At 55.4% G+C, this 12107-nt stretch overlaps 1 protein-coding gene across 1 annotated transcript; it reads right to left on the reverse strand.

Moving 5' to 3' along the window:
• Positions 1–10926, reverse strand: CALML4 (calmodulin like 4). The gene is given in 6 exon segments (XM_032418002.1): positions 1–1473; positions 4291–4479; positions 6180–6320; positions 10559–10589; positions 10694–10783; positions 10785–10926. Coding segments are annotated over 6 exon segments (600 nt in total). The 5' UTR covers positions 10836–10926; the 3' UTR covers positions 1–1375.
• Between the last annotated feature and the right edge of the window lie 1181 nt (positions 10927–12107).

Here is a 12107-nt window from a genome sequence, read left to right on the forward strand (position 1 = left end):
CTGCCATTTCCCTGGTGCTTAGCCCTTAGATTTGCGTTTTGTGTAACCTCCCAAAAGACACACCTCCCTCTTCATTTAGTTTTCTTTTGCTTGAGCCACTAAGGCGCCATTAAACAGAGCCACAGCCCAGACAGCCCAATTTTGAGACCTATAAGGATGAAAATCTCTGAACTTGGAGCTCTGGCCTCCCCCTGCTCCACGTGCTGGTGTGTGACTCCGGCCCTTTTCAGGGCTGTGCTGCCACTACCAATAGATCCACAAGCGTGTTGAGCACACAGGCAGCACCAGCCTGGCACCTCCTGGCTGCACTACTCACTTACGACCCCGCTCCGGCTGGAACAGGGCCCAGCGGGGCTCTTGCTGTGTCCCGGCCATGGCCTGTTCCATCCCTTCATTACTTTCCATCAGTCTTGGGGAAACGGCTTGAAGCCATGATCAGTTTGGCCCACTTGAGCAGACCATCCTCGCGCCCTGACCCTCTCTGATAACAATAGAGCTCGAAATTCCGGCAGGAGCTCCTCCCGCTCTGCAAGGCTCTGAGGAATGCAGCATGTCACATCCGGTGTCCTGTGGTGTGGGCTGCAAAGTCCCATCGCTCTTCCTGCGGTCTAGCTGATGCTGCTTGTTTTAACGCGACTCTGTTCACTCTATACTCTGTGTTTATGAATGAGTATCCTGAACCATGTCACTGTGTGTCGCGCTGGGACTAAGAATGTGTAAGTGGCCCCGTGGTGCTGCCAGAAATGTTAACCATACTTTTTCGTTTGTTTTAGCTCTTTGCTTGATGCTAGTTCTCCGCTAGCACTGGCTTTACCTTGGACATGTGGAAGATGGTTCCAGCACCCAAATACAGAAGAGCGTCTTTTGGTAGACTGCCCTTTTTAGGAGATGCGCCGCCGTGGTGACTCAGGATTGCACCGTGCTCTACAGTTTGCAACGGCGTTTTCAAGTCATTCTCTCAGACCACCCTCGGTAGGCTCCATGAGGTAAGAAGTAGGAGTCCCAGTTGAGTTCAGGGATCTGACTGAGGCTTTGAGGAGTGAAATGACTTACCCAGAGTCACATAGCTGGGAAATGGCAGAGTCAGAACTGGAACCCAGGCCCAACTCCAAACCACAGGCTCTTCCGATGCTATAAAGGGCTGGACTCATGGCAGTTGTTAAAATCAATACAAATCTTTTATTAAAGCCATACTAATGCCAGGCTGAAACCATTTTGTGTCACCGCCAAGTTACCCCCTGCTGCCGTCAGGTCATGTCATCCTGCTGCTGCGTTTACCATCCCCCCCCCCAAGGGTGAAAGACCCCTTTTCTTTTTAAAAACTTCTCAGTCTGAGTTCTCAGGCCCAAGGGAGGCTCTCTCGCATTCTCCTCATTCAGTAGTCCCGCACAGGAGTGGTGATCTTGTGGATAAATTCATCATACTTCACTTTACCATTTGGTTCGATATTTGCTTCCCTGAAAAGATCATCCACTGCAATAAATCACATTAATTTTTCAGGTTGGCTGTAGTGTTACATTATAGGACATTGAGTTAGTTATTGGGGGTTGGGGCTCCCCAAAGGCCTTTCCTTGTGTCCAATGGACCCGTTCCTGTAGACCAGGAAATAAACCAGAACAGGACAACCCACCCCCTATCCCTGAAGACCACTGATGCCATTTGGAGTGAATCAGGCTTTCTGCAGGGGCCCAGGTAGAGGGTCGGGAGGTTGCTAATGACAATTAAGTCACTGAAGTCACCTTGTGCTTGCTTGCTTCTTTTTTTTTTTTTAAGAAAATGTCTGACCCCTGTGCATATATTTCCAGAAACACTTGATATGGACGTTACCTTCTATAGCCCACCCTCTCAGCCTCCCAGCGGAACAGACCCCCTCAGCAGCCCCATCCTGGGCCACCCTGCCTGTGGCCTTGGCCTGTCCCCGGCCTGCCTGCCTTCCCTTCCTAATTGGCAAGCCCCACCCGAAGAGGGGACTTGGTGGCAAGTGGTGTCTGCCACCATCACCTCTTTTTTAAAACATGTGTGTTTAGGGGGTTGGGGTAGTAGGAGAGAAAATAAATTCAACTGTGTCTAAAGCCCAAAGTGTACAAAACTGTCATTGTTCTCTGACATTGCTCAAAAAAAAAAAAAATCACTTCATTTACTTGTTTCTTCTGGTTCTGGATTCTTGGGACAAAATACTAGCTAGTCCCAGATGTTGGCAAGCAAGGCCATTTCTGCTTCCATTTCTCCACAGTGGCCTCTTGGGGCCAACCTACCTTTGGCTCTTTGGGCCCATCCTCATCCCCTTGCAAAAACTGTTTCACTGCCCTTTGTCAACTTCCCTGGCGCTAGATGTCCCCGACACATAATTCTGGGTGGTTGGAAAATATCCCGTGATTCTCCGCTTAACCATCCATCCTCCTCTAAAATGTAATTACTATGCTCTGTGCCTAAGCCGATGGTAGTTCTGAGTATTTTTAGAATGTTGAGGAGACTGCAATTTATCTTATTTCATGGAGAAGCTTCTACCCATCAGCCACTGGGTTCAACCCTTTGCAGTGGACAGGTCCAGCGTCAGCTGCAGCTCCGGCACTGCAGGCCCCTCCTGTCCACAGAGACCCTGGGGGGTGGAAATCAGGCCGCCCCAGCAGCCTTCTCCAGCTTCTTGACAAAAATTGAAGTTGTTCTTTCAGTCACCCAGGGTGAAAGATTCCTACTTCTAGTGTCATCTTTCCTCTCTCCCACAGCAAGAGGAAGGGAAATGGATCTTCCTGCTTGTCTGGAACACATTACCAGTTGGTTTGAAATGCTTCTTCCCTGGTTAAACAAACAAGAGATGGGTGCGAGTTTGGGGGCCATGGTATTGCTTTAGACAGAAATCGTTAACCGTAAGAATGGAGGCCCCAGCTGGGCCCCCCACCCCCGCCAACACTCCACGTGGAACATTAAAAGGCCGAGCAGTGTCCTCAGAGCCTGAGAGCGAAGGAGAGCCCATGCTTCCCCCATTCACATTAACATGGCCACGGTGAAAGATGAGCTCACGCTCACTGCCCGCCTGAGAAAGCAGGGAGAGCTCGGTGTGCCGTCTGTCGCGCTATTTTTATTTTTTAAAGATATTATTTATTTATTTGTCAGAGAGAGAGAGCACAAGCAGGGGGAGCGGCAGGCAGAGGGAGAAGCAGGCTCCCCGCCGAGCAGGGAGCCTGATGCAGGACTCGATCCCAGGACCCCGGGTCATGACCTGAGCTGAAGGCAGACGCTTAACGACTGAGCCACCCACATGTCCCTGTAGTGCTATTTTTAAATGCTGCGCGCTGTGCCTAGTGACTGCCGATAAAATCTAAGTAGACTGCTTTACAGAACGCTAGCCCTTGGAGGGACCTGAGGGACTGTGTATTGTAACCTCGTTTCCCAACCAGGAAGCTGAGGAGGGCGAGAGAGGTTAAGAAACGCCTCAGAGGGTCCCCAGAATGAGGGGGAGCCAGGCGTCAGATTGAATTCAAGCCACTGGTTTGTTGTGATTTAACCAAAGGCTAAAGGCCCACCGTTCTCGAAGCCTTTCCCTCCACCCGTGTGTGTCCTAGCCCAGCGCCCCCGACCCCGCCACAGGCAGGCCCAGTGGCCTAGCTGGAAATGCCAGCCTCCGGTGGCGGCCCCGGGACGGCTGCTGGGCCAGGGCCGAGGGGCTAGGCTGGAAGAATGGCGGCTGACGGCCCAGCACGGGGGTCGCCCCCTACAGTGTCCACAGGGCGTGCCCAGAAGACTCAGTCCCTCGGCCTGCTCCGAGGCGGGAAGACACACTGGCCTGCTGGAAGGTGCGAGGCAAAGACCACCGCAGACGCTCCTTCTGGAAGAGCTCTTCAAACTGGCTGAGTCGTGAGGAGGGGGGCAAGGGAGCATCTCAGTTTGGAAACTCATGGCATTAGCAACAACTTCAGAAGACAGCTTCGGCAAGGGGAAGAGTCTGAGGGGGCCTATGTGTGTCTAACCGACCTGCATTCAAGCCCCAGCCTGTCACCTGTCTGTCAGTGCCCCCAGGGGTCTTGTGAGCACTAAATGAAGGCCCAAGTAGATCCTAGCTAGCTCTCCCCAGGCCTTCCCTCCCCCTGGCAGACTTCTCCCGTCACTCTCCGGGCCCCTACTTCCTCCCTCGGGCTCGAGGTGACTGAGGTGACGTCTAGTTGCAGCTGTCGGAGGCAAGCATCACCTGCGGTGTCTGCACGGTCCTGCTGGCAGGGACTGGCCTTTGCTGTCCTCCCCGAGCTCCCTACCCCTCCCCCACTGTTGGGAAAGAGGGACTCAGGCCTTTACCTTCCTTGTGGGTGAGCTTCTCCCCCAGTTTCATGAGTTTGGACCGTAGCTCAGATGCCATGATGTAGCCTTTCTTCTCCTTGTCTGTCATCAACATGGCCAAAAGAATTTCTTTCTTTGGATCCTCTTGTTTTATTTGCGTGTGCATAATGGTCAGGAAAGTGGAGAAATCCAGCTCTCCATCTCTGTCTGGGAAACCCCCAAACACAGCAGAGTGAGCAGGGAGGAAAAGGCTCTTCTTGAAGAAGCTCAGTGGCCTCCTGCCCAAGTCTTTATGGCCAGCTCAAGGGCCCCCTAAAATTCAGGAAGTGCCATGGTGGTGACAGTGTTATCGTGAGGAGGATGCAGCCCCTCCTACTGAGCCCCCACCATGGATCTGCCTCGTTAATCCTCTCAATAACCCTCAGTGACCAGGATGACCATTGCCCCATTTTGCCCACTAAGGAGACGGAGGCCCCAGAGTGTGGAGTCACCTCACAGGGTGGTGGCAGGACCAGGATGGGGCACACTTCCTCTGCTCCCTTCCGGGTACCCCCCTCCTGCCCTGAACTGGAGGGAAATACTCCATGCATCCATCCTTCCTTGGCGGCCACAGCAGCACATCTACAAGGACGGACAGGTGACCCCGCCTGAAGCCTCAAGCCCCAGTCCCACCTGCTCATCTGCCTTCCCCCTCACTGCAGCGTCCGCCCCAGTCTCCCCAGCCCATGCCCCTCCTCCAAACATGCCTGGGGGCCTCAGCCCAGGCCCTGGCCAGCTACAACTGCAGGAAATCGGAACTTCCCCTGACCACAACTTCCTGTTTGGAGGAGACAGAAGCCAAAGGAAACCACAACCCCTTCAGAGCTAGAAACAGGGGATCTCAGTCACTGAGCACCCCATCAGCCGGCTCCAGATCTTTAGAGGCCCACCCCCGCCCCCGAGGGGCTCCCAGCGCTGCCGCAGGTACACTCTGATGGGACCTCAGAGCAACCCTAGCAGATGGCGCGAATCCATCTGAAAGAGGAGGAAACGAGGTCCAGACACCAAGAAGTCACCTCTGGGCTCCAGGTCAAGTGCTCTTTCCAGTCCACCTCCTCCCTCTGGGCCAGGCTTTCCTTCCTGTGTGTCCAACCACCAATGCAAACATCCACCCCGGCCTCTGACACCTCTCTGGTTTTTCTCATTTTTGTTTTTTAAAAAATAAAACTTGTTTCTGGTTATAAAAGTCCCAGATGTTCCCATTGTCAAACATACAAGAAACAATAAAGGGAATGAAAATCATCCCTAATCCCCTCACCAGAGAGAACAACCTTTGGGTGGGTTTTCTTCTACCTTTTCTCTCGGAGTGTTGCATAGTTTTTAGGAGGTCAGTCTTTGAAAGAAGAATCGGGTCCCAATCCTGATTCCACCACTGGCTTAAGAATTTGGGCAAATTACCTAATGGCTCTGAACCTTGATCCTTACCTGTAAAACGGAGTAGGGATGGTGCCTACTTCACAGAGTTGTTTGAGCTAAGCATGTGACAGATACTCAGTGAAGGGAAATTGTTTTCTCCTAACACACGGGATCACTGTTAACACTGTCTTTACTGCAGGTTTGTGATAACCTTGATGGAATGCCTAGATCCCGTGGTCCTCTGTGACAGACGGGCATGTCGCTGGTTGCTGTGGGGATTCGAGGAAGCCTGAGTGATACGCAGCACACCTGGCCAGATGTCTCCATAGCTTCTGTTGGTGAGCTCTGACTCCCACCTGCCCCTCAAACGTCTGAGCTCTGCCTACCCCCACCATCCTTACCCACCTGCTGGGTCCCGCCCCAGGACCACAGCTGCAGGGCTCGGGGGCCTCTCCCCCCAGCCCAGATGGTGTATTCCCTTCCAGCAGCCACCTCTGGCCCAGCCCACTCACCGATCCTGTGGATCTGCAGGTGCCGCTGCACCTCCCCTGGTGTCGGGCTGGCCCCCAGGCACCTCATCACCACCATGAGGTCAGTGGCTTTTATCTTCCCCCGCTGCTCCTTGTCATACAGCGAGAAGCATTCCTTGTACTCTGTGCACAGCGCAGAAGGAAGAGTCGGCGGCATGTAATTGCTCTCCACCCCCATGCCTTCTCTGCCCTCTCTCCCTTTCCCCTTCCTTTCCCCTTCCTTTTGCTCTCCTCCTCCCCCCTTAGAGTTTCCAGATACAGCAAATAAAAATACAGGGCTGCCAAGTTAAAGTGAATTTCAGATAAACAGTGAATACATATTTAGTATAAGTATGTCCCACATTTTGCATGGGATATACTTATACTCAAAAGTTTTTGCTGTTCATCTGAAATCCAAATTTAACTGGGTGGCCTGTATTTTATCTGGCAACCCTATCCCCTCCCCCTCCTGACTTCCCTTCTGCCTCCTCCCTCCTCCCTTCCTTCTCTGTTTTCTTTTCCTCTTTTCTCCCCTTCCATAACTGACTAAAACCAAAGGAAAGCAATCCTACCCTCCAGGCCCAGCCCATGGAGACCAGGAGTCTACAGGAGGGCATGCAGGATCCAGGGTACCTTTGCAAAGACAGCTTATTTGGGAAACCAGGGTAATAATGCCTCTGGGTTACTGAAAGGAGCAGGAATCCCCTCTGGGGGGCCTGGCAGAGAATGGCTGTCCCATGTGGTGGGTACTGCTGACCCCGCTCTCCAGCCCGCCACCTCCAGGTTGCTGAACCCTCCAGCTGTCGTTGGACACAGCCCTGGTCCTGTTCTTAAAGACTTCAGGGGCTCTCCCAGGCTCTGACTAGATCTGGCTGGCTGCCCTCCCCACCCCTAGCTCCTGGGAGGAAATGCAATGGCTGCCGGAGCTAAGGCTCCTCTAGACCCCCGTCTGGCGACCCAGCAGAGCCCAGCTCCCTGCCCTGGGGGCACGGTGAGGCCAGCAGGGAGCTGGGGAAGGTGTGCCTGGGCCCCACCACTGAGATTCCCATACAGGCTGGGGTGGGGCTGCTGTCAGAGTTGGTCAAGAGCTACCTGGGTGACTCTCCAATCCCTGAGGCCCACAGGGGGGAGCCACTGCTTGAGCCCCATCCGGGCCTCTCGGCACCCAGCTGCCCTGCTCCTCACACCACCTGGCTGGTGCCTCGGAGGCCTGGGCCAGCCACTCCTCAGCTGGTAATAACAAAACCGATGGCAGGCTCACACTACTGTTCCATCCTGCGATGGCCCCGTGGTGCGTGATGCCACGCCTCTGCTCTTCCCATTGTGCAGGGGGGCCACTGAAGGCTGCGGCGGCTGAGGGCCTGGTGGGGGGAGAGGCAGCCTGGTCCCTGAAACAGAGCTCCACCCACGAGGTCACTCTGGATCCTGGATTCCCAGGCAGAGGCCACCGGAGGGCAGAAGGGAGTAGGGGGAAGCTGAAGGGAGGCCCCCAGCTCCTGCCCTAAGGCCCCTTCCTGTTGCCCAATTAAGGCCTCTCCTTGAGGATTTCAGGGGTGCTGCTAATAAAAGGCAGCTTCCCTGGTGGGGTTTAGGGACAATTAGCCACCTTCGTGCCTGTGGAGAGGTTGAAGGGGAAAGCCTAGCCCTTTCAGAACTTTCCAGAGCCTGGGCTTGGAGAGGGCCAGAACACAGACATGACCAGGGGGCAGGAACTGAAGTGGCCCAGGGGAAGCAGCACCAGAGCCTGGCCTAAGATCCCACCTTTGGTTCCTGCAAAACCTAATTCCCTCCAAGAGGGCCCCGTGCCAGTGGGGGTGATGTCCTCACTTACAGGGGGCACAGAGAGGGAGGCACCCCACATGTAGGCCTTGCAACTCCCCCAGCGCCCTTCCTGGGGACCTCTCATGGCCACCCACCTTGTCTTCTGTCAGAGTTTGCCCCCTGAGACCTCAACCTATGACACTTGTCCCTGCCTCGCCCCCGTGCTAGAGGGCAGGCATCACACCCTTGCCTGGAATTGGCCAGGCCTTACGGACGGGCAAACTTCCTCTCCCACGTGGATCAGTACCTGGGACCATGCCCCTGACATCATCAGGGCCGGGGGCAAATGGAGTCCCATCTCCTAACAAACTGTTAGATAAAATACGTTCTATCTTCCCACCTTGACAAATATACCATCGAAAGACCTGGAAGGCCAGATCTGAATGGGGACTCCTGTCCTGGAACAGGAAGGACAGCAGGCTGTTCTCCTTGCAGCCCCTCTCCAGCCACCATGACCCCCACACCCCTCTGCTCCCCTTTCCAGTCTTCTTCAGACGGGCAGGCCATTTAACAGCCTATATATGTTACTGCTTTTGTTGCCCCGCCTCCTCCCTCAAGTATGAGTGAGCGAACGGATTTTGTCCATTGCGTTCGCTGCCGTATCTTAGTGCCTAGAACTGGCCTGGCACAAAGAAAGGACTCGTATTTGGTGAAGGAAAGAATAAATTGGTTAAAAATCCCCCTCAGGTCTTCCCTTTGAGAATGCAAATGCTCCGGGGCAGGAGAGAATCCTCCCCAGGGCCTACAGCATCACGGCTCTGAGCTGGTGCATGTCTAATAACCCGCTCTGATGATATATGGACACAAGTTTATTATAACTTTTACAGACATAAAGGATGTGTAGCACACCATTTATAAATAATAATAAAATGTGCACTATTCTTTATAAGTTCCTTTCTAGCCAGCTGATTATCACAAGTGAGTTTTGCCAACTCTCGTGTCCGTTGCCAACCTATGGCTTCCATGGTTTGCCAAGGGAGGCCGCATGCCGATGAATGCAGCTCTTTCCCCGTGAATGTATTGTCATTAAATCTGTTAAGTGAGCTACTGTTACACTTTCCCACCCTTGTACAAATTACATTCATTAAACTGAAACCTCTTTCAAATCTTCGGCACTGCTGATTGCAGTAGGGTTATTTTAAAACGTCCACTGTATAGAGGCAGGGATTGAAACATGGTTTGATGCTGCGTTATTTAATAATGGCTGATTTTAACAGCTCAAAATATTCCTAAAATTGTACCACCCAGCTCATGCTAGCTAGAGCGAGTCTGGGGGACAGCCGGCCTGAGCCAGGCCCAGGGTCATGTGTTTGACTGACATCCTCTCCGCCCCTCGCTCACAGCGGCCTGGTCAAGCCGTGTCCTTCTCCCTCCTTCACAGAGGAGAAAGCCGAGGCTCAGAGGTGACTGGACCTCCGGTCTGCTGCGTCCGAGAGCCCTGCCCTTCCCACTCTAATGGCCTACCTCTGGGCAACCTCTCATTCACGAAACATTAGTGGCCACTTTCTTGATGTCAGATATGGGGATACAAAGGGAAGCTTCCCTCCTTCCCTTCTGGGAGATCCCAGGAGGGAGGGTCACTGAGCCTCAGAACTAGGTGTGGGTTGGTGGAGGGGGGTTCCTGAGGCTGATGGCTGGACTCCAGCCTTGAGTCACCACTCAGTCTGCCCTCCAGACCTGGGCAGGAGAGGCCCTTGCCCTGGGCCTTATGTTTTCACAATCCCTGCTCTGGCACTCTTCTTGGGGTGACGATGTTGAGCCATCTAAGACAAGGTGCCCACCTGGAGCCTGCAACCCCCGTCCCCCACCCGCTTTAGACCAAGCTCCGAGGACCCAGAACTCTGGCATCCCTGCCCAAGTAACCCTAAGCACACCTCCAGCGTCTGCGGGACCCTAGCTGGGCTCTGCCGGGCCCCTGGGTTCTGTGTAACCCAACTCTCCCCTCCTGGCCTTCTGGAAACACAACTCCGTGCTGTGCTACACTAGGCGGCGGGCTGGCTAGGGGCCTCGGGGAGTAAATGCTCCAAACACGGCTTGATGTCAGGGCACCGGAGACCGCAGAGGCCACCTCAGCCCACCCCCATTTCACAGATGGGGAGACTGAGGCCCAGAGAGTAGAAGCGCCTGCCCGAGAGTGCAGACCAGGGCTCTTTTCCCTCTCAGCCCCTTCTTTCGTTCCACCATGAGCCACAGCCAGTTACTGGTGGCACCCCCCAATCTCCCATCCCTCCTCCCGAATCCAGCTATCGGGCCTGGAGAAGCACCTAGTGGGCGCCCTCTCCTATCTCCCCCACTGCTAAGTCCCACTGACAAATGTTAACACCACATTTCCACCTCTGAGCCCCCCTCCACGCTGCCCCCCCACCGCAGCTAGTGGTGGTGGTCACTACCCCACCCCAGTGGTGTCCCCCTGCAGCAGGCGGCCCCCTGCCTGTGGGTGGGCCCAGCTCTCCCACCAGCCGTCTTCCTTCCCACCGACAAAAAAAAAAGAGCAGAGCAAATTGCCTAATGAGACCCATATTTTGCTGCGAGTTGCTAATTAAAGAGCAAAGCCAACCTACCATTAATTTGGTCCTGGGAAAGAAACTTGGCCTGTGGCAGAGAGAGGAAAACAGTCAGGGAGGGGACTCCGTGAAAGCGCCCCCCGCACCCCCAGCCCGGGCAGCCAGGCTCGAGGACACAGCCCCCCTACTCACCATCCTGGGGCCTCAGGCTGTCGCCTGTGGGCTCGAGGCTCCCACAACTGCCCACTCTGTCCCCTTCCTCCTGGCTTCAAGTCGAAAGTCGAAAGTCCGCCAAGCTGGGTGGAGGCCCCAGTAATAAATCCGCGGCTGCCATGGCGACCAGGCCCAGCGCCCGCCCCGGGGTCAGATTCCAGCTTCCCGTGCACAGCTGATGCCCTGGCCACCCGCCGCAGGGCGACGCGTTTCCCTGTGAGTAAATGGGGCTGCACAAGGGCTCCCCACGACTCGTCCTGCATCGGGAAGCTGGTGCTCTCTGGCAAATGGACACATACCACCATTCCTTCCCGGGGGGGGGGCCCTCCGTGGACGGGGGCAGGGGCGGTGATACACAGAAAGGGGGTGCCTCGGGGATCTTTCCTTTCTCTCCCCTGGGACTAGGCGGGGGGCGGACAACTCCTAGGTGTCGGGCGCTTTGCACTCTTAAAGAAGACCCATCACACAGCATCCTCTGGGCGGGAAGGAGACCCTGCCATGATGGGACGCCCCCACTGCCAAGGCCTTGGGATGCACTCTGGAGAGGGGGCCCAAGCTCCGTGCTCTTGGGCTGGATTCAAATCCTTCCCTCAGGTCCATTTGCTGAGTGACCTTGGCACGTCATTTCACTGTGCTGTGCCTCAGTTTCTGCGCCGGGCCTCATCACAGGGCTGTCGAGAGAATCAAAGGGCCAGCGCATGATCGGTTCTCCACTTCCTTCCTTCCGGGGACCCTGAGGGTAGGGGTGGGGTGGTGCCTGCAGTGGGGTCTCAGGCCCCACCGCCAGCTACCCCGGGGGGGGAGGCTCACAGGGAGGCCTCTTAGGTGACTTTCCCCAGCCAGGAAGGCTCCTCTTCTTCATTTCCCTCTTCTGCCCCCCAGGACTCCTCCCCGCCCCCTGTCAGCCTGTCCCCATCTCCTCGCCCCAGAAGTGGGGTGGTTCCCGAGGGACGCTGCGCTGGGCACAGCTGGGTCTCACCCTTCCTCTCCTCCCCAGCTGCTGGCTCCCAGTCTGTGGGGCTCCAACTCCAGGGCACCCCCCGCCTTGTTAGGACTGGCATGGAGGGCCCAACAGGCCGTGCTCGGCACAAGGGCCCCCAGCCCAGGGGACGCGTGGGTCCTGGTGAGGGGCTGCACGTGCCTGCAGGAAGGGGGACCTCTTGCTAATGTGTATGGCGTGGACAGGGGGCCTGCCCTTGGTCTGCTCTCCCTCCCTCCTTCCTGACCGTGTCCACATGGAAGATTCTCTTTTCCCCCAGATGATGTCTCCTGAGTCCCCTCTTCACATCTGTTTCTAGACCCAGAGAATTTCAGCTGGAGGATTTGACTCCTCTCTGTTGGGGCTGAGAAGAGGAAAGATGGGCGGGATGCAGGAGGCAGGAGAGGAGGGAGC

Source organism: Phoca vitulina, unplaced genomic scaffold (genome assembly GCF_004348235.1).
Source record: "Phoca vitulina isolate PV1807 unplaced genomic scaffold, GSC_HSeal_1.0 scaffold20, whole genome shotgun sequence".
NCBI lineage: Eukaryota > Metazoa > Chordata > Mammalia > Carnivora > Phocidae > Phoca > Phoca vitulina.